At 36.9% G+C, this 27,393-nt stretch overlaps 1 protein-coding gene, 2 long non-coding RNA genes and 1 pseudogene across 4 annotated transcripts in view; 3 read left to right on the top strand and 1 right to left on the bottom strand.

Annotated features, from left to right (window-relative positions):
* Positions 1-27,393, top strand: part of SDHA (succinate dehydrogenase complex flavoprotein subunit A) — a 45,725-nt gene continuing 18,332 nt past the window's right edge. The window contains exons 1-10 of one of the 2 annotated variants that reach the window (XM_069076005.1): positions 1-116; positions 8,904-8,993; positions 10,337-10,498; positions 10,904-11,047; positions 11,431-11,595; positions 15,936-16,084; positions 17,092-17,216; positions 19,419-19,587; positions 21,522-21,717; positions 22,778-22,949. In XM_069076005.1, the coding sequence (XP_068932106.1) occupies positions 54-116; positions 8,904-8,993; positions 10,337-10,498; positions 10,904-11,047; positions 11,431-11,595; positions 15,936-16,084; positions 17,092-17,216; positions 19,419-19,587; positions 21,522-21,717; positions 22,778-22,949 (1,435 nt within the window). In that variant the 5' untranslated portion in view covers positions 1-53. The remainder of the gene's footprint in view (positions 117-8,903; positions 8,994-10,336; positions 10,499-10,903; positions 11,048-11,430; positions 11,596-15,935; positions 16,085-17,091; positions 17,217-19,418; positions 19,588-21,521; positions 21,718-22,777; positions 22,950-27,393) is intronic. The other variant, XM_069076006.1, reaches the window with a different exon arrangement.
* Positions 1,583-8,897, top strand: LOC138152305 (large ribosomal subunit protein uL1 pseudogene; annotated as a pseudogene).
* LOC138152324 (uncharacterized) lies at positions 12,850-14,329 on the bottom strand. The gene is made up of 2 exons (XR_011166074.1): positions 13,530-14,329; positions 12,850-12,982 (listed from the first exon to the last, which is right to left on the bottom strand). It is a non-coding gene; the product is annotated as an uncharacterized lncRNA (long non-coding RNA).
* LOC138152316 (uncharacterized) lies at positions 12,882-13,736 on the top strand. Its single transcript, XR_011166072.1, has 2 exons — positions 12,882-13,004; positions 13,123-13,736. It is a non-coding gene; the product is annotated as an uncharacterized lncRNA (long non-coding RNA).

Here is a 27,393-nt window from a genome sequence, read left to right on the forward strand (position 1 = left end):
GGGGTGGGGGGGGAGTTTCCCACACCGGCTCTCTCCAGTAGAGGCGAACAGACATGTCGGGGGTCAGCGTAGCTGCGCGGCTGCTCTTGGGCCGGCGGCTGGCTCTGACGAGAGCGGTGAGTCCGCGGTGAGGCCCCCGGGGACCGAAGGCGACCGGCGGGGTCCGGAACGACCTAGGGCTTACGGGCCCGGCCGCCCCGGAACCAGCGGGATGGAGCCGGCATCGCCTCCAGGCCCTGATGGGAAGCATCCCAAAGGGAAGCCCGAGGCAGACGGGGAGAGGAGCAGGGGAGGCTGGGGGGACCCGGAGCGGGCAGCTAGCTGCTGGTGCGCTCTGCAGGCCTGGATCCTAGACCGGGAGCCTGGAGGCCTAAGTCCTACTGAAGGTCACGGGGGACGCGCCAGGCGCCGCCCCCGGGGGAACAGGCCTGGCCCTGGGGCGGGGATGGCCGGAGTCAGGGAGAGACTGCGGGGTCCGAGCCTCCGGGAGCGCCGCCTGGGGACCGGGTCCTGGACGCTGGCGATGCCAACCGGGGGCTAAAGAGGGCTGGACCCCCCGCTGGCCGCCCTGCGGGCCCGGACGTCCTTCTTTGGCCCAGATCCCGAGGTGTTAGGGCGGCGTGGACGTGTTGGAGGGCCGCAGCTTCCGTGCAGGACCGATGGCATCCTTGTGGGCATGCCCCCCGCCCCCTCAGCCATCCGCCCTGTGCCCCTCAGCCTTCGTGGGGAGCGGCTCCAGGCTTCGGTGCCACCTCCCAAGTTACTGATGGCCTCAGGTTCCCTGCAGCTCGTGGGAAAATTGCAGTATTATTTTTGTTGGGAGATAAAGTAAGCTTTTCTGAGAATGCTTGCCTTTATTTAGTGATCTTAACAAGGAAACAGATACAATGTGTCCCAGCAGTCTTCCCGCAGTTCTAAGCTTTAATAGCTTAAAGTGGCACTAAGACTTTTGGAATACCCTACATAGTCAATAAGTATTTATTATTGTGTCTGCAATGAGCCAGGCACTGTTTTAAGCACTGGGGATGCACAGCAAGAGCAAAACAAAACCCCTATTCAAAAGGAGCTCACAGTCTAATGGGGGAATATATCATAATATATAGATATAAATAAATGGTGGCTTTTAATTGTGAAAGATATAGCAAGCTCAGGATTGTTGTTGCATTTTTGTTGAAAAGCAGGACAGATTTAGAAGTTAGTCCATTTAGATGGATTTGGAATTGGTTGAATAACCAGACCCCCAAAGTAGTCTCTAAATGGGTGAAGATAGCTTGGAAGTAGGTCTTCAGTGAAGTGCCCCAGAGATCTCTCTTGCTTTTAGTATTTTTCTTATTATGACTTGGATAAAGGTATCCTTACCATATTTGTAGATGATACAGTGCTGGAAGGGGCAGTTAACACCCTGGGTGGCAGAGTAAGATTCCAAAAAGAGCTTAGCAGACTAAAACTGTGGGCCTAATTTAATATGATGAATTTTTTTCTTTCCTTTTTTTTTTAAACAATCGGAGTTAAGTAACCGACCAAGGTTACATGGCCATTTTCTTTGTGTGGGTGTTAAGTATCCGGAGCCAGAATCGGGGGGGGGGGGGCTCTTACTGTGCCACCTAACTGTCCCTAATATGAGGAATTTAATAGGCATATATGTCAAATCTTTAACATGGGTTCCAAAAAAATAAAATTTTGAATCTATAAGATTGGAGAGTATAGCTGACCAGTAATTCATTTGAAAATGATCCAGGTGCTTCAGTGACTTACAATATCATTATGAGATAATAATATGTAATCTTATTTGGGTGCATTAAGAGAGGTATAGTTCCAAGTCTAGAGAAGTGACTGACCCCATTGTTTGTACTCTGCCCCTGGTCAGGCCTACTATTTGGACAACACATTTTAGGAAGGGTATTGATAAACTGGAGATAAATTCTACAGAGATAGACAACAAGGATGACCAGTCATCAAACATTTTACCAAGCACAGTCCTAGGTGCTGGGAATACAAAGACAAAAATATAAAATTACCTGGCCTTATGGAACTTAACATTCTGTAGGGAGAGATACTTCGTACACATACGTATATACATAAAATATGTGGCAATTTTTTTGGAAATAAGAAGAGATATTGGCAACTTAGAGGATCAGGAAAGACCTCACATATGAATTGGTATTTCAGGTGGTGGTGAGAAAGGAATGTATTCCAAGCATGAGGGACAGCCTGTACAAAAGCTATAATGTTTAGGAGGAATGGCAAGGCTACTTGGGCTGGATGGATGAGTGTATGAAGGGGAGTAATGTATAAGGCTGTAAAGGTTGGTTAGAGCCAGGTATTGAAGGACTTTTAAGTTTCAAACAGTAGTTTATGTTTGATCCCATAGGTGATGGGGAGCCAATGAAATTTATTGAGCAGGGCAGTGATATCAGGAATATTTTTATGGTATCTAGATGGTAGTTAAGGATTTGGAGTTCATACCATATAAGGAATGGTTGAAAAACAAAAAAGGATATTTAGCCCAATATAGCAGAGACATAATGAGGGACATCATTGATTCCATCTTTGGCTGTTACCTGGAAGGAAGATTACCAGCTTGTTCTGTTTGACTCCGGAGCTCAGAAGTAGGAACAAAGGATTTAAATTACAAAGGGGTGAATTTGGAATAGATACAAGGAAGAATTTACTAAGAATTATAACTACTCAAAGTAAAAAGGTCCTGCTTATTATAGAGGCAATTAATGTTCAAATTCAAATACTTTATGGTGCTATATAATTCAGTTCTATTCAATAAACATTTATTAAGCACCTACTATGTGTCAGATACTGTATTGAATGCTGGAGATAAAAATCAAGAAAAAAAAAGACAGTTTCTGCCCACAAGAAGTTTACAGTCTAGTGGGTGAAGATAATACACAAAAGGAAGGTGGAAGTGGGGAGAGACACCCACCAAAGAAGTATCTTCGTCTGTGGAGTTGAAGCCAGTTAGAGCTGCATATGCAAAGTGGAATGAATTGAGTGAAGTTCTCTCCAGTTCTCAAATTATATGGTTCTAAAATAGTTTTTGGAGGTAGAGGATTCCTGGTAGTTAATGTGATTTAGGGGAGTCATTTAGGGCTATCATGATGCTATTTTGAAGAAAAGTGATGAATGGATGGAGGAGGAGAAGATCAAAGTTTTTGAGTAAGCATCCCTCAGAGCAAAAGAGCTAGTAGTTGTGGGGCAGTAAACAGTTTGGTAGGTTTTAGTGAAGAGTTTTTAAATCATGAGATAAGGATTTTAGACTTTTAGATCAACGTGAACATTCTTGAAAGAGTAGATTCCATGTGGAGCATGCTGTCTTGGTGATGCCAACAAGGATAAGTTTGTTAGGAGAGCAGGACTGAAAGTGAGGAGCCTAATGATCAGATGTAGTAGACCAAGCTAGAGACCTGGGTTTTATTCCTACCTTGCTCTGCAACTTACTATTTCAGTGTCATTGGTTTTATGATTTTTAGCCTGTCAGCCTTGGATAATTCCTTACACCACAGGTTATGATGAAATGAGAAAATATATGTGTAAAGTCTTTGTAAGCTGCTTATTACAAATTTAAGAGGGCATCATTATCCCAAAAATAATTTTCTAAATCAGAGTTCTGGACTAGCTTTTTTCTTAGAAGAGTAGATTTTTAAAAAATGTATGAAGGTGGGAGAGGGAGTAGAAAGTACACTTGGGATAACTATGATGATGTAAGAAACAAAAGATATCAACAAAGATTTACTTAAAATAATATGTATGAAGGGTCATAACAGAATTAGATTTTCAGACATTTAAAAAGGGACTGGATATAGCAACTTCCAGATCTATCTGGTAAATAAATGGTAGCATGTTGCACTACCAGAAACCAGCCAAGCCGTGGTTTCTCATCCCACTGCTATCACTAACTAGCTGTATAATCTCAAGAAAGTTACTCAGTTTCTCTGGCCTTTTTTATTCCTTTAAAGTAGGCCACATCAGATATTATCTAAACTTGGCATGTTTTTATTATTCCGTGGGACGACTTGGGCAATTGAAAGGCACTGATAGTGCCAATTCCTTATTTTAATAAATATCATAGTTTAAAAATACGTTTTCAACACTTTTCTACAGCTACTTTCACGTAACATAATTAACTGGTTTCAGTTAATGTCCACTCACATCTTTTCCTAAGGAATTTACTTGATACCTGACAAAATCTGAAGGATTCTCTTCGTGTTTTATTTTTATGTAGTTTTCTTTTCAGAACATACTCAGTACTTTCTGGTAGTTTCTCCTAGGGGAGCATTGATCTAGTTAGATAAGTACAACAACATAAGTAGATAATTAAGTTAAAAGAGAAAAGTTTCTGGGTTTCAGACTCTTGAAGCCTGACTTAATATTTTTTTTATCCATGCAACATTATTTTAAAGCATAAGAGCAGCTTGGTCTAGTGGAAAGAAACTTGGGCTCTCAGTCCACCACTCTGAGTTTTAAATCCTACCCCAGACTCCACCTTTGTGACCATGACCAAATTACTTACCTGCTCAGAGCCTCAGTTTCTTCATCTGTAAAAAAGGAATGATAGCATTTGTACTACCTTTCAGAAAATTGTGAGGAAAGCTTTTTCCAAAACTTCAAGTGGCATATAAATGTGATATGATTATTGACATTATTCAGAAAAGCCCAAAACAGTCAGTTGACAAACATTTATTCAAAACCTTCTACGTACCTGTGCTAACCACTGAAGATACAAAGGAGGGCAAAAAAAACTGGTCTATGCTTTCAAGGAATCGAAATCTAAAGGGCTAAACAACATGCAAACAACTATGTATAAGCAAGATAATCCACCGGGGCAAGGCAGTAGAATTAAGCAGACTGGGAAAGGTTTCTTGCAGAAGATGGGACTTCAGCTGAGACTTGGAGGAAGCCAGGAGGCAGAGATAGGAGAGAAAGCATTCCAAATGTGGGGAACAGCCAGCCAGTGAAAATGGAATGTCTTGTTAGAGGATCAAGAAGGAGACACCAGTATTTTACTAGAACTTGTTGAATGGGGAGGTGGCATGGTTAGACCTGCACTACCTTTGGAGATGTTCATGATGCTGCTATCAGACTGAAAGGAAAGAAATGTTATGCCAGAGGAGTTCTGTGATGGGAAGGCCTTGAGTGATTCCTCCAAAGTAATTCTCACTGTGATAGTAACTTGAGATACCTAAAGTCTAAGCCTTTCCCAGAGAGTAGTAAAAGTTGTGGCACCTGAAAACTTAATGAAATTGCGAGTACTGATAAAGAAGTTCTATTAGAATTTTTTGTACCCTGGTGTGGCCACTTGCAAAAATTTTGGAGCTTGATTACAAAGAGTTGGGAGAGAATCTTAGCAAAGCCCACGATATTGTCAGAACCAAGACACGTGCTGCACACAGTAAATAATGTGCCTTCTTCATATGGAGTCAGAGGTTTCCCTATCATCTGCTTCTGTATAATCAATAATAAAGTGAAATTCTTGGAATTAGGAAGGTGACTGGGAAGTTAGTGACTCTATTTATTTATTTATTTAGCTATTTTTGGAGGGGAGAAGGCAGGGCAATTGGGGTTAAGTGTCAGGATCGATTTGAACTCAGGTCCTCCTGACTCCAGGGCCGGTGCTCTATTCACTGTGCCACTTAGCCACCCCTAGTTAGTGACTTTATTAGCTACCTATAAAAAGAATCTGCAAACCTCCCTGTAATCAAAGAGGAGAAATCCAAGAAGAAAGAAGATTGCTAAAGGAGCAACCAATACAGACCACTTTGTTTCTTTTGCCAGTGATGGCGCAACACGTGCCTCAGGGATAAGCATTCAGCATGGATCACATTAGAATCCTGTTTCATTTTCTCTGATTTGTTTCTTTTCATAGAAACATTGAGGACTGTTGATATTGATGGAAATCATATTTATTTGGAAATTTGTTTTCAGGAAATATTGTGGGGTTGGAAGGAGTTGAGTTGGGGATAATTTTCTAAATTGCTTATACATTTGGAATAGTGACGATGAATGAACATTCCCTCCCCCTTTTTGATGCCTGAATTAATTGTGGTACATGGATATAATGGAACGTTACTATGCTAAAGAAACAATGAATATAATAAATACAGAGAAGCATGAGAAGGCCTGTGATGCAAAGTTAATAGGCAGAATCAGGAAGTAGGTTGGTAAGTATTATCTTCAACTTCATACCCTCCTACCTCACATATCCAGTCATTTACCATATCTTCTTGTTTCTGCCTCTACAGTAACATCACTAGCATCTGTCCCCTTCTAGCCAATCCCATGGCTATCACCCTATTTCATTCTCTTCTCTTTTTGTTATTTTGTTATTCCTACATCAATCTCTCTCTTACTCCATCTTCCACACAGTACCTGGCACATAGTAGGTACTTAATAAATGTTTATTGACTGACACAAATGCGGAAGGTATTTCTCTAAAATGCAGGTCTGACCATGTCACTTCCCTACTCAGTAAACTTCTAATAGCTTCCATTTAATTCTGCAATCAAATATTTTTATTTCATCCTTCCTATTAGAATTTCTTGTGTATTTTTGTATATTTATAGGCTTTGTATATTTCTTGTGTGTGTGTGTGTGTGTGTGTGTGTGTGTGTGTATATGTCCAGTAACACATGTACATAATTTATAAATCATGTAAATGTACGCATTGAGGTGTTTGCTCATAGAGTTTTTACATTTTACTGTTGTGGAACCAAAAGAAGCTGGAGAGCCCTGGCTTCATGAAATACTTTAAAATGTGTTAGGAGGTTCTTTTAAGGATACAGTGAGGATCACAAGATTATAGATTGAGAACCGGAAAGGGACCTTAGAGACTATTTCCATAGGTTCCCAAAATGAGTGATACTGCCCCTTGGGGGCGCTAGAATGACGGGGAGGAGGGGGCAGTAGTAGCCTCAGGTGCACTTGGGGAGTGATGAGTAAAAATAAGGGTAAACTCAATGCCAGGGGAGCATTGAGTAATTTTTTTTTAAAAAAGGGGGCAGTAGGCCAAACAATTTTGGGAATCTCTGAGTGCAGTCCCTTCATTTTACAGATAAGGAAATTGAGGTCCAGAGAGGTGAGGTAGCTTTCTGAATACATCATCTAGCTAATAATAACAGCCAGTAATAAAGGTAGGTTTGAGCCCAAATCCTGTGACTTCAAATCCACTGCCCTTTCCCCAGTACTGAACTGCTTCTCAGTTATGTTGAGATATATCAATTAGACACTGAGGGGAGTTACTCAAATTTTTGTCCGCTTTGGCCATTTTAAGTGACTTCAAAGTTATGGAATACCTACCCTGCCTTCAAAGGGGGAAAGGAATGAGTATTTATTAATAAGTCCCTACAGTGTTTCAGGCACTATGCTAAGTAAGCACTTCATAAATGACCTGGGTTTAAGTATTATACTTGCTGCTAATTTACTCTGTGTGACTTTGGGTGAGACTTAATTTGGGGTCTCAGTTCCCACATCAAAGTGAAAGGGCTGGGCCACATAATTTCTAAGGACTTCTAAATTGTATACTCTACCTAGTATCATATAGATGGTGACAGAGCCTGAGGTAATAACTAGATTTCTTGATATCAAATCTAATGTTTTTTCCACTATACAACTTCCTTCTCTGAAGTTTGAGTATAAACTGTAAAAAGGTCTCAATGGGGTATGTTTTTCCTCTTTAACCTTTAAGGGAATGTCAGTGAGGAGTGAAAATAAAAGTCTTCCTCATTTCTTTGATCCATAAACCTTTACTAACTTTTCCTGGTTTGTGACCAGTGAGCAGCCATGGGCAGCAAAGTCTCTCTTGACATACTCTATGAAGCTGTGCAGGAGGTCCTGCATGGAACCCAGTGCAAACAAAGAAAATTTTTGAAATTGTGGAACTGCAGATCAGTCTGAAGAACTACAATCCTCAAAAGGACAAATGTTTCTCTGGCACCTTCAGGCCCAAATCCACCCAACCTAAATTTTCTGTGTGTACTGGGAGACCAGCAGCATTGCGATGAAACAAAGGCTGTAGAAATCCCCCACATGAGGCCCTGAAGAAGTTGAATTAGAACAAGAAATTGGTCAAGAAACTGGCTAAAAAGTCTGATGCCTTTTTGGCCTCTGAGTCCTTGATCAAGCAAATCCCTCAAATCCTGGGCCCTGGTCTGAACAAAGCTGTCAAGTTTCCATCTCTTCTCACCCACAATGAGAATATGGTGGCAAAGGTTGATGAGGTTAAATCTACTATCAGGTTCCACATGAAGAAGGTACTGTGTCTGGCAGTAGCTGTTGGCTACTGACGATGAGCTTGTCCTACAGCTTTCCTGGTTTCTCTACTGAAGAAAAACTGGCAAAATGCGAGGGCATTATATAGCAAGAGCACCATGGGCAAGCCCCAAGGGCTGTATTAAATCAACATGGTGTTAATAAGTGGTGGAAGCTGCTAATGAATTAATAAATGGCGGAAGCTGCTAATGAAAAAAAAACCTTTGCTAGACATATAGTATCTCAAGTATCTTTCAAAGACAAAATAGCAGGAGATTTTACTAACTTCTCAGTGAAATTCCTAGAGGAAAACAAGACTGACCACAATCAGAACTTTTCTCAGCAGTGGCAAAAGAGAGTAGGAAGTTAGGTTCTAGGTTACTTGAGTTTCTGTTCCCTGTGGCCCTTTTAAGTGACTTCAGAGATCAAATCCTGCTATCCCCAAGTCTCTTAAGCACTCAAAGTTATGATAAGAAGAATGAAGTACTAGAGGAGAATGTGTGAGAACTAAGTGGAGAAGTTGGCTCGTAGGCTTAAAGTAGACAATTTGGGGTAATTTCTAATTTTTTTTCTGTAGCTTTTAAAATATATCGTTTAACGATAACTGTTCCTTCAGAACTTTTCGTATTTTCACATTTGTGTTTTAGCAGTGGCCAGCAACTTTCCAGTCCATCACTCGAAATTTTCACTTTACTGTCAATGGAGGAAAAAGATCATCAGCTAAGGTTTCAAGTTCAGTAAGTTCACTTATTTTTGTATTGTTGATATACTTTAACATTGCCTTGGAATTAGATTTTATCATAGTATTGATCGTATTGGTGTACATACACATTTGTTGGAGTGGAGATACAGTATAGATCCCAAAACTGAAAGATCACAGAAATAACAGATGAAGATAAATTAAGGAAAGCTGCTTAGATCTAGTTTTACTTTGAGGATTCAGATTGTTGCTTGCTTACAATTAAATCAATCTTTTTTTTTTGCCTTTTTTTTAGAGGGCAGTTGGGGTTAAGCGACTTGCCCAAGGTCACACAGCTAGTTGTTGTGTTAAGTGTCTGAGGCCAGATTTGAACTCAGGTCCTCTTCACTCCAGGGCTGGTGCTCTACTCACTGCGACACCTACCCGCTCCCTAAATCAATCTTTCAAAGAAATTAGGCAGATTGTATTTAATGTTTTTAAATGTCTCAAAGGATGAATGTTAAATTATTTCATAGTTACAAACAAATATCACTGATTTCCACGCTATGATAATGCATGGCTTCACTTGATTTAAAGTTCTCAATTGTTTGGCAGAATTGGTGCCCCAAGAGTTGATTGTTAGTTACTTCTGGGAATTATTAAAAGTATACTAATGAAACTTTAGGGTAAATCATTTAATAGACTCTTAATACAGGTTGGCCACTGTGCAATTTCATTGCACCTCCCTCAAACATGATTGGATTTTGTAGTAATTAGAAGAAGAGTCAGTTTAAGAATAGTTTTGCTGATAGTTCTCTTGTGGGGAGAAGGGACCATAACAAAAGAGTGAAGTTCATGTCATTGGGATTCTAGCAGATACTAGAGAATAATATGTTAAATTGCTTTAAGTAAATACTTTATACACAGTTTTCCCACAAAAATTAAAATCCTAAGATTAAATTTCTTGTATAAAAATTTTAGATTACTCTGGTGAAGGCATATTTAGTATTTTGACCCTCACCCTGAGGATTGCTTGGTTCCCTAGTGCACATCTTTTCCTAGTGAAGGAGAGAGGGTAGTGGTCTCTTTTGCGGGGGATTATTTCTCATGCCCAAAATACCTTCCATATCTTTTGTAGCCCTTTGTTATTCTGAAAATGTTTAGGATGTTTACTGAAATTGGCTATCATTAATAACAACAACTCATATTTATGTAACAGTTTAAGGTGTATAAAGCTTTTTTCACAACACTCCTATTCAAGTAGTTTATAAAATTCAGTTGTGCTTTTAAAAAAGTTTTTTAAAGGGTTTTTAATTCAGATAGTCACTGAAATGCAGTAGTAATTGAAATCTTAACAGGATAATGAATCCAATATTTAATAGCTTAACTTTCCTTTCCTAGATTTCTGCAGAGTATCCTGTAGTAGACCATGAATTTGATGCATTGGTGGTAGGCGCTGGAGGAGCAGGTTTACGAGCTGCTTTTGGACTTTCTGAAGCTGGATTCAATACAGCATGTGTTACAAAGCTTTTCCCCACCAGGTCACATACTGTTGCAGCACAGGTAAGGGAAATTAGATAGCTAAACTTTAAAACCTTAATTTAATAGGAGTTTGGAATTTACAAACCATTTTCCGTTAGGAAAAACTGTAAGGGGAGGCCAATACGACACTGTAACCAGCTAGGTATTCATTTTATGATTACCTGGTATTAACTGTACTTAATCCATGTATTCTTTGGTTGATGTTCAGTAAACAGTAGGCTCATTATATCATAAGGGGTGTTTTGCCATAAACTTAAAAAAATACTAAAATATGCCCAATGCCAAGAAGAATATTTATGAATATCATAAAGGTGAAATTTTAGACTTCAAAAATTAAGTTTGTTTAGAATAATACAAGGATATTCCAATAAAATTGGATTGGTGTATAATGTGAATGACTTCTAAGAAAATTTTTTTTGTTTTCAGGGAGGAATCAATGCTGCTTTGGGGAATATGGAAGAAGACAACTGGAGATGGCATTTCTATGACACCGTGAAGGGTTCTGATTGGTTGGGTGATCAGGATGCAATTCATTATATGACAGAGCAAGCACCTGCTTCGGTAGTTGAGGTAAGACAAAAACTCATTATTTTTTGCTGTTATTTTGTTAGTGCTGCATGCTGTTATCATACAGTATACTATTAAGTCCCATTGATTTAAAACAGAAGGATATTTATTAAATATTTAATATATAAAAAGATGATTACTCAGGGAAGAAATAATGAATTGATTTGACAAAGAAATATTTTCTCCATTATTAAGATTATTCTCTTGCCCCTTTGTTGTCTTTCATTGACATCACTCTGAATGTTGGCTAAATTGTTAACGTTGGAATGATTTTTCTGTTTTTTCCCTGAATTTCTACTTAAGTTGCTTTCTATTACAAATTATCTGTGGATTTTATTGAATACTAAAGCTGAAGATGTTTTTGGAAACATTGTTACATTTAACAGTTGGAAAATTATGGCATGCCATTCAGTAGAACAGAAGAAGGAAAGATTTATCAGCGAGCATTTGGTGGACAGAGCCTAAAGTTCGGGAAAGGAGGACAGGCTCATCGATGCTGTTGTGTGGCAGACAGAACAGGCCATTCCTTGTTGCACACTTTGTATGGAAGGGTAAGAGAACCCCTGAAATGAGAGCCAGCCGTCCCACAAATGAAGGAATCCATAGACTTCACCAGACTGCCAAAGGGGTCCAGTGTCCATGATACAGAAAAAGGTTAAGAATCCTTATATTAGTTGACATCAGGGGCCCTGGGTAGAAATATATGGGTGATTTAGTATAAAACTGCAAAATACTACTGGGAACATAAAAACAGTTTATTGATCTTGTAGTTACAAAGTGGTTTCCAAAATTTTTTGGTGACATACCTTTAAAAATGTTTTGAGCATTTATCCTTATTTTATATTTATGAAATAAATACATGTACTATTTCATTAACATATGCATTACAAAACAGACAAAAATCTTTGATCTCACTACAATACTATTATTGGTATTTTGAGCTCAGTGTAATCAAATATGCTTCATAGTTTTTAAAAAATCTTGGTGTAATATTTTGTGATATACCAATCCAGTGGTCTGTTTCTAAGTTCAGTTTATTTTGATACTCAATGCTTATCAAGGGAGAAAATATGCTTCACAAAGATACATAGATTCAAAATAAAAGTCATGTTTTGTTAGTTCTGCCTACTTAGGTATGACAATAATTTTTCAGCCCCCTCTATCAGTTATGCAGTTGAAATATGCAATTATGCACTTGCAAATTTGTGAATATCTATTTTTCCTGATGTTAATCAGGGAAGCTTGATGCCAGTAGTTTGTTAGAAATTATCCAGAAGTTCTCATTTTTATTTTTCAACAACTGGGTTCAAAACCAACTGAAACTTCTTTTTAAGTGTGTGTATGTATGTATGTATATGTATGTGTGTGTATACACACACACACTCACACACACACAGTCTATCCGTGATACATTTTGTTTTTTGACAGCAAAAGCTTAGTTTTTAAAACTCTTGCTAGTTGAGATAATTAGCTAATATCTCAATTACTATGTAGCAAAATAGTGAGAAAATTCTATAGTAGAGGTAAAAAGCCTACCGAACTTGAAGATAGCTGGTTATCCAAAACATGAATTTTAGTTCAACTTTAAATTTAATAAAAGTACACCATAAACCTAATTTAAATTTAAAAGCTAATCAAAAGGGGGACAGCCCTTTTGACTAAGTAGACAAACTTACCTAGAGGATAATGGTAGACTCACACACATTGTAGGCCTAAAAGCAGCCATCAATTAAGAAAGCGTTAAAGCTCAAACCATTAAACACACTAAATTACCTAAATAATACCAAATTCCCTAATACTTAATATTGGATGACTCTATAAACCTATAGAAGACATACTGCTAAAATCAGTAACAAGAAACACTTTCTCCAAGCATAAGCCTAAATTAGCAACGGAACACCCACTAACAATTAACAACCAAATAATAAGAACCATTAACTAGCAACCTATTACACCAATTGTTAACCCAACACAGGAATGCATATAAAGGAAAGATTAAATAGAATAAAAGGAACTCGGCAAACTCTAACCCCACCTGTTTACCAAAAACATCACCTCTAGCATAATAAATATTAGAGGCAACGCCTGCCCAGTGAGTCTAACTTCAACGGCCGGCCGAGGTATCCTGACCGTGCAAAGGTAGCATAATCACTTGTCCCTTAAATAGAGACTTGTATGAATGGCATCACGAGGGTTTAACTGTCTCTTATTCTAAATCAGTGAAATTGACCTCCCCGTGCAGAGGCGGGGATTAACCTACAAGACGAGAAGACCCTGTGGAGCTTAAAGTTCATAGCTTACAGCCAAACTTAATTTACCCAAAAGGAATAATTGACAACACTATTAAGCTACAACTTTTGGTTGGGGTGACCTCGGAGTATAAAACAACCTCCGAATAGTATTACTAAGATTGACTAATCTAAGTGCATAAAGCCTATTATTGACCCAAATATTGATCAACGGACCAAGTTACCCCAGGGATAACAGCGCAATCCTATTTTAGAGCTCATATCGACAATTAGGGTTTACGACCTCGATGTTGGATCAGGACATCCAAATGGTGTAACCGCTATTAATGGTTCGTTTGTTCAACGATTAAAGTCCTACGTGATCTGAGTTCAGACCGGAGAAATCCAGGTCGGTTTCTATCTGTATATTTATTTCTCCCAGTACGAAAGGACAAGAGAAATAAGGCCAACATCACTCAATGAGCCTTAAGAACAAGACATGAATTTATCTAAATATCCTATTCTAACAAATAAATGCTCAAGAAAAGAGTTATTAAGGTGGCAGAGCTGGCAATTGCATAAAACTTAAACCTTTATAATCAGAGGTTCAACTCCTCTCCTTAATAAATGTACATTATAAACTTATTTGCAATTCAGCGTAATATATACAATGCACACTGGGCAAAATTAATCATTAATAATAATGCATGTTTGCCCATATTTTAGATAATCTTGGTCATTTTGAATTTGTTTGGCTGACTTCTTACCATATTTCATTAGATCATCATGATTTTTTCCTTATAATCCTTCTGTCAAGACCTAATACTAGGAGTAAGAGAAGCATCAGCTTTGCCATTTTATTGTTCACTTCTCATTTGAAGTGTGCCTACTGTGTGCCAGGCTCTGTGCTAAACTTCTTTTCGTGTTAGAAGCATTATCTTCAATCTGTCTTTACCAGAATTTTTTTTAGCCACTTTTTCGTTTTATGAGGACTAGTTAAAACTAGATAATATAATAATCCATTAATACTCTTTAAGTGCCATACATAAATTATATATTAGACTATGCCGAAAGTGAACAAATGAGTGACAGTGCTACCCTCACCCCTCCATGCTGTGGATACCCCACTCTTTGCCTAGGAATGTATGTATCAAATGAACAATAAAAATTTATTAATCACTTGCTGTGTTGTTGGTACTATGCTAATATAACGAAAGTGAATAGGCTGACATGCAGAACAAGGGAGATAAATTGATGTATTAAAAATAGCAGTATAGCTTAATTTTTTATTCTTTTATACAGATATGAGTTCTAATAGTTGATAACCTACAAATACTTATATTAGTTCTCATTAACAACCTTTTATTTAATGAACTTACACTTATTTTATATCTACTTATATGTGTATATTTTGTTTTTCCTGATAGAATGTAAGTTCTTTGAGAAGGGAAATTATTTTTTTTGTCTTTATATCACCAGCACCTAGAACAGTGTTTAACACATAGTAGGAACTTAATAATGTTTGTTGATTGATTGTCTAGTAAACCCCACTTTCGAGATCATTGTTAGAATTATTAGAAAGTTATCATGCTGTGAAAAGTTACATTCAAGCAACAAAGTTTTGTTGCTTCATGGGTTTTCTTAGCAAAAGGTTTTTTTTTAATTTAATAAGTAAAAATTAAGATTGAAAAAAGTATTTTAAGATTCTTCTACCTCTTATCACCTAAATTGACTTGCATTGCAATATACTTTTGTTAAATCTAAAATAAAGTTTTATAGATCATAGAAAAACTGAGTCATCTGGATTCGATTAAATTTTTATCAATCCTCTACCTTTTTGAGGTTAGATGAATAGGTAAAGGACTTGAAATTTTCAGTTCTTATTAAAGGGGAACTGCAAATTTTACTCTGCCACTTGAGTACTCCAGCTGGTTGCTTTGATGATGTCTGTAATTTACTTTCTGGTCGTACCCTTTTACCAGTCAGATGAAAGCCCTATACCAGCACTAAGAATCTTGATCAAAGGTATTAAGCTAAGTTTGCTTGTCAGTGACATTTAACTATATCCACATTCTGGATCCACTACAACTTCTGTAGTATTTCTAGCAATACCTTTGGATTCTAGCTCTAATTTTTGGCTCTCCTGAAGCTGTGAGAAAGAAACAAGAGAACAGGGTTGGAGGGGAAGAGGGAGAGTGTATGCTGATACAGTGTTGTTGACATGAAAGAACAACAAATACAAAAATATCTTCAAGTAGAGTAGACTGATGCCTCTTTAATGTAGAAATATTTAACCTTCAATAGTTTAGGAAACTCCAAAGTAGTGCTTTCCTTTCTCTTCAGATGTGCGTAGTTCAAGGATTGAAAATAATACTTTTCTGCTATATAGTATTGTTATCATTGTTAATGTGTCTTACTTGAGATACCTCTATTTTGAAAGAATTCCTACCACATGCCCCTTATCTAGGCATAATATTGTTATTATATGTATTTTTCCTAATTCTAGTACTGCCATATTAAAATCATACTGGAAAAATTCAGCAGAAGGGCCTAAATTTTGTTACTGCCTCAACTGATCCAAATAAGATTGGCTAGTACTAGTAGCATTTTTAAAACATTTAAAGCTCAGTTGAAAATCTTCTAATAATACTTTTCATTTCTAGTCTCTGAGGTATGATACCAGTTATTTTGTGGAGTATTTTGCCTTGGATCTCTTGATGGAAGATGGAGAGTGCCGAGGAGTAATTGCATTGTGCTTAGAAGATGGATCCATACATCGTATAAGAGCAAAGAATACAGTTATTGCAACTGGGTAAGAATGTAAAAACTGTTAAATGTAGAGAAGAAGATTTTGTAACTTCACTCATAGAATAATAGAGCTTAGAAGGACACCTAGAAATCTTCTAGTTTAACCCTCTGCTTTTATAGGCAAAGATCACTTAGCTTTGTGCTGTGTAGGTTAAGTACCCTCTGTTATTTGCTTATGCTACTGTAGCAGCAAACACCCTAGCATACCCAGGATGGCTGCTAGCACAGGTTCTTAGATCTGCTTTACTAGGAAAGATAGCAGTTCAAGGGGTCAACAATCTTTTTTTTAATTACATCCATTAGTTCAGGAGAAAAATCAGCACCCTGAACTTAGAGAGAATCCAATATAAAGAAAAGAAGAGACAATAACAATCAGAGAAATAAATACCAACAGACAAGGCTTCTGTCTGAGAAATTAACACAGATGAACAGACAGATCCAACTGTCTGACAAAGATAATACATGCATAATTACCATAAAGAGAAGCATCAACATCTGGGTTTTTCAAAGGTGGGGAAGGGAGTGCTCCTTAATGGCTACCCAGAGTCTCATCTGATCAGATCATAAGAATACTTTTACAGTGAGTGATCCCCAAAGCAAAATGCTAACCTTAGAGTATATATACCCTTTTTAGAGCTGAAGGGCATCACAGCCCTCTTGACTCAATGACTAATTAGAAATTAACAAAAGGTGTGAAAGCCTTCCCACAAGCAACCTTCCCCTTAGCAAACTTCCCTTAATGGGCTCCCAGTGAGGCCTGTTAATGGGCAGGGAGGATCTTATATAAATATAAATATTTTTTAAATTTATATTTATTTTATTATATAGATATTATATTTTATATAAATTATGTAATTTATATTTATAAAATATTATATAGATAATTTAAATTAAAAATATGAATTTTAAAAATTTTATAAAATATATATTTGTAACATTACAACTACTAGGAAATACTAACTGTTCTGTATTATAAGTCTCTTCCTAATATTTCCTCAACATGTTTCACAGGGGTTACGGGCGTACCTATTTCAGCTGTACTTCTGCTCATACAAGCACAGGAGATGGCACAGCTATGGTTACTCGAGCTGGCCTTCCTTGTCAAGACTTGGAGTTTGTACAGTTCCATCCCACAGGTATGAAGTAACTAACTTGATCAAATGTAAAAGTTACTCACACTTAGTACAAGCTTTTTAAAAGACCATTTAATAGACATTAGCTTAATATAAGTTAAGAAAGATTAACCAAGTCTGAAGGATTTGTGAACTCATAAAGACTTTTTCTAGCATTGGGATTAAAAAAAATATTCTGATATAATTTATCCATCATCATTGGGTAACAAAAGGTTTCCCACATAAGAGAATTTTCAGAATAATTCAAGTTTACCCAATTAAATGCTGAAATGTTTGATGGGAAACTCTAAAATGTTTTATAACTTCCTCTACTATTAAACATTGCATATTGATCTATAATGAACATAATTGAAACTCTCTTTGATGAGTTAGGGTCGTGAGTATAAATTGTTATGTCCTTAACTATTGACTGGATTACACTAGCCTCTAACCTATGGGTGGCCAGAGCAGAACAGAGCAGGCTAGAGACAGGAGAATAAGGAATCAAAACATTTAATTTCAAAGGCTTACCAGCCAAGGAGGCAGATTAGACACGTGCTGGAACCTGCCCCTTAGTGGGGGGGGACTTGAATTAGTGACCAAATCTCAATATTTAAACCAATGGCTATGCAGTGAACTGTAGCCCTAACAATGAGGGGTAATAGCAACAATGTGACAAATTTGATTCATAGCAGGGCTTCATGACCAAAACTTATTGGAACTCAGAGAACACTTGGTGCTAGTCAAAACAATACAATAATTATATGAAACAATTCTGGGATTTTGCTGTGGCTGAAATCATCCAGAGATTGAGCACAAAATGTTGTTTTGCCAAGCTCAGGGCACAGCGTGCTTGTTGGGTCTTAGCTGTGGAGAAAAGGGTATCTCCTAAATCTTGACACTTTAATATGCTTAAATATTAAGCAAGAGCTTAATATTTAGAGCAAGTTCCTCTTTTTTTTTTTTTGGATCATTTTATCTAGTAAATAATAAACTTTCATTCACATTTCTAAACATATAGAAAATTAGTTAATTTTGGCTGTTCTTTATCTACTAAGAAGTTAAATTTCTAAATTCTCCCTGTAAAAATAGATCGGAACTTGTATTCTAACACAACTTTTGAGTTGTTGTTTTTTTTAAAGCAATTGGGGTTAAGTAACTTGTCCAAGGTTACACAGCCAGTTTTTTTGTTTTTGGTTTTAAGTATCTGAGGCAGAACCGATCCCGGGTCCTCCCAACTCTGGGGCCAGTGCTCTTACACACTGCGCCACCTAGCCGCCCCAACTTTTGAGTTCTTAGAATATCAATCACTATTGAAAAACACTTTAAATTAGGGAAACTAAAAAAGGGAGTACATTAAAAATAGACAAGTTTCTTTTTTGTTTTAAAGGCTATGCTAGTAATAGGGTTGCCAAAGAAAAAGAAGAGATAAAGCATTTTTCAAAATACATAAAAGAGAACAGAAAGAAGACCAGAAAAAAATATAGAAAAGCAGAACAGCTTTGAAAGTTCCATATTGAATTTATTATAAACTTAAAAGGACAAGCTTACAATCTGCACTAAAATTTTTGGAACAGACTGTATAATAGACTTGTAGTTTCACATGAAATCCTTTCTTTTTCTTGGCATATGGAAATGTTCGTTTTATTTGCCACTTATTAAGTTCAAGATTTTTAACTATCTAACCATCTGGTTGACTAATGAAATTTTAAATCTTTTACTTACACTTCAAATATGTTTCTTTCCTCTCTTTGGGGTTAGGAAGCATGGAGAAAACTTTTAATGTAGTCTTTATTAAGTCATATGAATTTCGCATATTTAGTTTTATTCTCATCTAAAATAAATCATTCATAAAAGAATGTTGTAAGTAGAAAAATCAACTTCAAAGCATTTCTTAGACTGTGACTTTAAAATCCTTATGGTAAATTTTTAACTAAGTGTGCTTGCTTCTTCCTCACTACTTAGTTCCATGGCCACCTAAACTTTTTTGTCTTTGCCAATTTTGGATTATCTTTCTCTCCTAATAACCTAGTATTGTTCTTTCACCTTTCCTCCACTCTTTTTGATTCTGTTCTCAGCCTGATACTTTTACTTATGTTCTTTTTGTCCTAACTCCCTTCCCCAAAATTTGTTTCGAAGGAGTGTAATTCAAATTGAAATTTCAGAGCTTATAATTCTTTCATTGCAAATGATTCATTAATGTGTTTGCGTTTTGTTGTTTTACAGGCATATATGGTGCTGGCTGTCTTATCACAGAAGGATGTCGTGGTGAGGGAGGCATTCTTATTAATAGTCAAGGTGAAAGATTTATGGAAAGATATGCACCTGTTGCAAAGGATCTGGCCTCCCGAGATGTTGTATCTCGTTCTATGACCATTGAAATCCGTGAAGGAAGGTTTGTTTAATTTTCAGAGATGTCCAAATATATTTTTGATCAATACTTGAAATGCATAGAAGGAATGAATTTCATGTTTATAAATTTTGATACTACATAGTCTCACTTAATTTTGCTGAGTTGGGCTTTGTTCTTGTCACAAAGAAATATCTTCTATGTGGTTCTTTTCTGTCTAATGCAAGGGTGGGGAACCTGTGATCTCAAGGCTACCTGGGGCCCTCAGGTGTGACCCTTTGACTGAATCCAGACTTCACAGAACATTGTTCAAAGGGCTGCACTTGAGGACCTAGAGGGCCACATGTCGTCTCGAGGCTGCAGGTTCCCCACTCCTGGTGTAATGTCTGCTAGCTTTCTATACTTCTGGTTCTTAATATGCTCAGATTTAGTTGGCATTTTCAGTGAATGAGGTTTTCTACATAAGTGGATTTTCCATACAGCCAGAGCCTATTTTTTAAGTGCTCAAATTGTTAAAATAAAGTTTGGCCATTTTAATGCACATAGTTCTAAACTATATTATATGTGGAGTATATTCAACCAAATAAAACAATTTTGGGGTGGCCAGGTGGCACAGCGAATAATAGCACCGGCCCCAATGTCGGGATGACCAGGGGATCGAATCCGGGCTCAGATACTTAGCACCACACCCAGAAATAACTGGCCGTGTAACCTTGAACAAGTTACTTAACCCCAATTGCTTAAAAAAAAAAACAATTTCTATGGGACTCTGCTGTGATACAGCAATGGTCTTGGAGGGAGATATTTGTTCCCTCTCTATAAATGGCCCAGGTCTGCTGAATTCTTCTCTCAGTTCACTTTTTGTCATTCTTTGATCTCTCAAGAGATCTAGTAGGATCTTTAAATCAGCCTGTCTTGAACTCTAAAATTCTCAAAAAGACCCAGATAGGCTGCATTTTAGTCATATGAAAATCCTTATTATACCCTTTAAACAACTGGTCAGACCCAAGTTCTTCCTTTCCTGTTACCTTCTTTGAATATCTGTAGCATTTCCACACAGGTTTCTAAACAGACCCAACATATTCCTAAACCCTGATTTGTTTCAGTTAATATTCTAATACAATAAAAGAACTTTGTCAATCCCTTAGACTTTGGTTAAAATATAAAATTCACTAATTTAAGTTGTTATTATTAATATTAGTACCTACTTTATTCATAACAGTGTTTTTGGCACTGGAAAAGAGATAATTTAGATATAACATTGTTTTTACCCTTGTAGAACTTACAGTGAGTTAGAAAACAAAGTGTTATTTGAAATCTGAAAGGAAAGGTTATTGCTGACCAGGAAATCAGAGAAGACTTTATTTTAGGAGTTGGCATTTAAGTAGGGCTTCAAAGGATGAATAGCAGTTGAACAGGTAGAGGAAAGGGAATAAAGGTATGGTGGCATGTGGACACAAAGGTATGTTTGAAGACAGAAAATATCGATTGCTTTGAAACTAAGGTAAGTGGAAAGGGAGTAATGTGAGATAAGGCTGGAAAAGTAAAGTGGAGGACTGAACACTAAGCAAAGTAATTTTACTTGGAAATCAGTAGGGAGCCACTGAAGATTTTTGAGCATAAGAGTGACCACATTTGTACAAAATAAACTTATTATGGTAGCAATATGAAAGATAAATTGGAGGGCCAAGAGTGAAAGCAGGAAGCCCTCTTAAGAAGCTTTTGAAGTAGTCTAGTTAGTTATAATGAGGGCCTATACTAGCAGATTGTGACAGTGGATCTAGAGAAGACAGAAATGAGAAACATTTACAGGTTGAATTAGTTGAATAGTAACTTTAAAAGGGGGAGGAAGAGGGAAGGGGATTGATTAAAGATAACCCCCAAATTGTAAACTTGGGAGACTAGCACATGTGTAGCATTACAAAAATTTATCTTTTATTTTTATTCTGAAAGATGAATTAATTCTTTCCTTTGTTTAGAGGCTGTGGTCCTGAAAAAGACCATGTCTTTCTGCAGTTACACCACCTACCACCTGAGCAGCTATCAACTCGCCTGCCTGGAATATCAGAAACAGCAATGATATTTGCTGGTGTGGATGTCACCAAGGAACCAATTCCTGTACTTCCTACTGTGCATTATAATATGGGGGGCATTCCTACAAACTATAAGGGGCAGGTAAGGATTTAAAGTTAAGAACTAAGCATATTAAGGAAAAGGATTTAACTTAAAATGTTTAAAAAGTATTGGTGACAAGGTCAGCTTATAATTTTACTGCATAAAATTATTCAGTTAGATGTATTTAGATATTTATTCTACCAGCTTCTATGTATTCAGAGATTACTACCTTAAATTGCTGTAAATCAAACTTTTTAAGGTTCCTGGATTTGATTTTCATTTTTCAGTAACAATCAATAGATATTGACAGTTGGAACTTCTGTGTAGCAGTGATGTTCATTATATAAAAAGGTTTGTGATTTAAATTGAAAATGTTAGTTTCTTGATAGCAAGTACTGCTTTTCATCTTATTTGTGTGCTGAAACACAGTGCCTTATACATAATAGGCACTTAATAAAGGCTTGTTTTTGTAAGTTTTTGCAAAAGCAGTTTTTTAATTCTTATTGAAAACTATAGCTACTTCTTAAGAAATAAATAGGAATAAATGACTTTCCTTTGTAAATTTATATCCTGTAATATTTAGTTTTGAGTATGTTTTATGGTATCACAAAAATAAAAATCACAAGATAAAATTGTAATAAATAAGGCCAAGATATTAAATGTTGAGGAAAACAGATTGCTAATAAAAATAAGAAATACAATGATTTTGGAGGTATTGTAAGTGCCCTATGTCTCATTGGTAATTCGCATCCCAGTGACATTGGTAAATATGCCTAGCATGGGTTCCCAAAGTGGGTGCTACCTGCTGCGGGGCAGTGGAATGGTCCAGGGGGGGTGGTAATGGCCTCAGGTGCAATTGAGAGGCATTGAATAAAAATAAAGATTAACCAAACCCCAGGGGGGGTGCTGAGTAACTTTTTTTTTTTAAAGGGGTCAGCAGGCCAAATAAGTTTGAGAGCCTCTGAGGAAGGAAAACACAATACAGGCATACAAAATATTTCATTGATATTCTTACTCTGTGTGTGTACATGCACACACATGCATACATATGCACATCCATTAAATCTTTTTTAAAAATATAAAATAATATTTTATATCAATTATTTTGTTATTTGAACAGGTTCTTAGACATGTGAATGGTGCAGATCAAATTGTACCTGGTCTTTATGCTTGTGGTGAAGCAGCCTCTGCATCAGTACATGGTGCTAATCGACTAGGAGCAAATTCTCTTCTGGATTTGGTTGTCTTTGGTCGTGCTTGTGCCCTCAGTATTGCAGAAACGTGCAAACCTGGTATGTGTTTTGGTACAATAATAAGCTCATAGATTTAAAACTGGAAGTTTTAACTGCCTTAGAAGCTATCTAATCCAACCCCCTCATTTTTATAGGTTAAGTTGTTTCAGAATGTAAGTTATTATAGAATTTTAGTATATTAGAATTGGACAGTACATCAGAGATCATCTAGTTCAACCTACTTCATTTTAGGAGTGAAGAAATTGTGGCCTGGAGAAATGATGGTTTGACTATACTCACACAACTTGCTAATGGCCAAGCTAGGAATAGATACCAAGGTTTCATCTTGGTTAAAGATGTATTTACTTTTTTCTCTTGTATAATTGTTGGGTTTGAAATACTCCTTTTTTAAGAATTTATAATTTTAAAGGCAAGTTTTTTTGGAACTTAACTAAAAATGATATCAGAAGTTCAGACAAAAGATTACCAAAATTAACACTTGAAACTTGTTCACAATAAGAGAACCCATGTGGTAAAATACTGTTAAAAGTGGTCAAATATGAGGTAGCTGGCACTCCTAATGAGGTTTCCTTCAAGGTATATACTTTTTACCTACTAACAAATTGCCAATTAGTGTTGCTGAAGAAAACATTCTTTCTACTAGAAATTTAATGCCAATCATTAAAATTCTCCATTCCAATGCATTTATAGGGCAAAATGGGATTTTCTTATTTCAGTAGCTCTTAACCTTTTTTCAAGTAGTCTGACCCCTTTACATTGTCAAAATTTTACAAGCCTCTATGTGAGAGTGGCTATAGTGTCTCTTGATGAAGAAAATATCTATATAAATTTTTTGTAATGTTTGTGAAGGTCCCAGGGCAGCCCCTAAGTTGGAAATCACTGACTTAAAACTTATCATTTAGTCAGTATCCTAAAAAGCAACAAAAGATGTGGTAATTTTACTTTGTAAATTGTGGTATAACTCTACTTTTATAGATTTAGAAAATAATAATTTTTCTGCTTTGAAAATGAGGAAGTAGGTTCAAGAATGCCTTTCCTTCCAAATCTGAGGAATTAATACATAATATTCCTTGTATTTTAGATTTTTTTAAATTTATAGTCGATTAGTATTTTCTGACCTAATTTTTTTTTTTTAACCCTTGTGAGTCCATGTCCTTGCGTAAAGACTTTCACGGGTTTATTTACCTCTTGAGGCAGAAGTTGAATGATGTTGTCTTTTGAGATCCCTATATTTTTATGATTTTCTGAACAGTAAACACATAAAGAGTTGCTCTTTTTTTAGTTGGTTGTTAAAAAGTATTTTTTAAAAATTAAAAAAAATTTTGGGGGTAATTAATCTTTTATTTATTTGTTTTTAGTTTTCAACATTCATTTCCACATATTTTGAGTGGCAAATTTTCTCCCCAGCTTTCCCCTACCCCCCACCCCAAGATAATAAGGCTACTGAATACGCCTTCCCCCAATCTATTCTCTCTTATATCCTCCCCCATCCCCCTCAACTTTCTAGTAGGTCAAGATGGATTTCTATATCCCAGTGCCTGTATGTCTTATTTCCCAGTTGCATATAAAAAACAATTTTTTTTAACATTTGTTTTTAAAACTTTGATTTCCAGATTCTTTGCCTTCTTCCCTCTTCACCCACCCCCACTGGGGAGGACATGCAATTCAATATAGGTTGTACTTGTGTAGTTACGTAAAACATTTTCATAGTAGTTATATTGTGAATGACTAGCTATATTTCTATCCCACCCCTTACTTATTCTGTTTTGTACTTTGACCCTGTCCCTTTTTAGAAGTGTTTGCTTCTAACTACTCTCTCCCCAAATCTGTCTTCCCTTCTATCATCCCCCTCTCTTATCCCTTTCCCCCTACGTCCCTGTAGGGTAAGATACCCACTTGAGTGTGTATGTTATTCCCTCCTTAAGCCAAATTCAATGAGAGTAAGGTTGATCCATTCCCTTTCACCTAACTATAACCCCTCCATTGTAACAGTTTTCTCTTGCTTCTTTTATATGAGATAATTGACCTATTCTATCTCTCCATTTCTCCTCCCATTATATTCCTCTCTCACCTCTTAATTTTACTTTTTAGATGTCATCCCTTCCTATTCAACTCATCCTGTGCTCTCTGTTTACGTATACATGTACACACATATACACATACGCACATACATATTTATACTCTCATATACCCTCCTATACATACATTCATATGTATGTATACACACATATATACATATTTATTCCCTTCAACTATCCTCATACTGAGAAAAGTCTCATGAGTTACAATTGTCGTTTTTCCCTGTAGGAATGTATAATAGTTTGACTTTAATAAGTTCCTTATGATTTCTTTTTCCTCATGCTTCTCTTGCTTTTTGTATTTGAAAGTCAGATTTTCTGTTCAGCTCTGGTTTTTTCGTTTCTTCTTTTTTTTAATGCTTTATTAACTTCTGATTTACATCGTTCGTTTCCGCCAGATTTTGAGATACAAATTTTCTCCCCGTTTTTCCCCCACCCATCCCCCCAAAACAGCAGTCCCACAGGATATCCCCACCTCTGATCTGCTCTCTCCCATATTTTCTCCCATACCCGTTTCAACTTTTCCAGTAGGGCATGGTGGATCTCTATATTTCCCAATTACATGTAAAACAATATTGATAATAGTATATATATATTTAAACATTTGATTTTAAAACTTTGAATTCCAGATTCATTCCCTTCCTCCCTTATCACCCACCCTTACTGGGAAGATAAGCAGTTCAGTATAGGTTGTACATGTGTGGCTAATGCAAAACAATAACATAGCAGATATATTGTAAAAGACTGACTATATTTCCCTCCCTCCTATCCCACATCCCACTTGTTCAATTCTCTACTTTGATCCTGTCCCTTTTCAAAAGTGGGTGCTTCCAACTTCCCTCCCCCCCAGCCTGCCCTCCCTTCCATCATCCCCCCTCACATCCCCTCCCCCCCTATTCTCCTGGAGGGTGAGATCCCCTATTTAGTGTGTATTTCCCTCCCTCCTCAAGCCAGATTCAATAGGAATAAGGTTGATCCATTCCCTTTTGCCTTCCTATTCTTCCCCTCCATTGTAACCATTTTCCCTTGCCTCTTCTGTATGAGATAGTTGCCCCACTTTGTCTCTCCCCATCTCCTCTCATTATATCCCTCTCACCTCTTAATTTCACCTTTTAAGTATCATCCCTTCCTGTTAAATTGGTCCCGTGCCCTCTATCTATGTATACCTGTAAACATATATACACACATTCACATATGTATTCATATGCCTGCATACCCTCATATAAAGACATATATATATATACATATATAACATATATATTTCTAATCCCTTCAACTACTGAGAAAAGTTTCATAAGTTACAATTATTGTTTTTCCATGTAGGAATGTTAATAGTTCAACTTTGGCCAAGTGGCTCAGCAAGCAAGAGCACCGGCCTCAGTGCTGGGAGGACCCGGATCAAATCCGGGCCCAGACACCCAGCACCACACCCAGAAACAACAACCGGCCGTGCAACCCCGAGCAAGCCACTCAACCCCAATTGCTTAAAAAAAAAAAATAGTTCAACTTTGATAGGTTCCTTATGATTTCTTTTCCCTGTTTACCTTCTCATGCTTCTCTTGCTTCTTGTATCTGAATGTGAAATTTTCTATTCAGCTCTGGTTTTTTCAGCAAGAATGCTTGAAAGTCCTGTATTCCACTGAATGACCATATTTTCCCCTGAAACAGGATACTCAGTTTTGCTGGGTAGGTGACTCTTGGTTTTAATCCCAGCTCCCTTGACCTCCGGAATATCACATTCCAGGCCCTTCGATCCCTCAGTGTAGAAGCTGCCAGATCCTGGGTTATCCTGATTGTGTTTCCACAATATTCAAATTGTTTCTTTTTGGCTGCTTGTAATATTTTCTCCTTAATCTGGGAACTTTGGAATTTGGCTATGACATTCCTAGGAGTTTTCTTTTTGGGATCTTTTACAAGAGGTGATCAGTGAATTTTTTCAATTTCTGTTTTGCACTCTGGTTCTAGAATATCAGGGCAATTTTCCTTGAGAATTTCTTGAAGGATGATTTCTAGGCTCTTTTTTGGATCATGGTTTTCAGGTATCCCAATAATTTTTAAATTACCTCTCCTGGATCTATTTTCCAGGTCAGTGGTTTTTCCAATGAGATATTTCACATTGCCTTCTATTTTTTCATTTGTTTGGATCTGTTTAATAGCATCTTGATTTCTCATAAAGACATTAGCTTCCATTTGCTCCAATCTAATTTTGAAGGAATTATTCTCTTTAGTGAGTTTTTGAAATTCCTTTTCCATCTTGGCAGTTTGACTTTTTAAGGTGGTTTTTTTTTTTTTGGTCTTTATTAATTTGTTTACTTTTAGTTTACAAGATTCATTACCACAATTCCTTGAGTTTCAAATTTTCTCTTCCTCCCCCCTACTCCCCCCTCCCCATGGCTGCATACAAG

Source organism: Petaurus breviceps, unplaced genomic scaffold (genome assembly GCF_028583685.1).
Source record: "Petaurus breviceps papuanus isolate PSGF00001 unplaced genomic scaffold, PetGlider_PUasm1.0 151, whole genome shotgun sequence".
Classification (NCBI taxonomy): domain Eukaryota; kingdom Metazoa; phylum Chordata; class Mammalia; order Diprotodontia; family Petauridae; genus Petaurus; species Petaurus breviceps.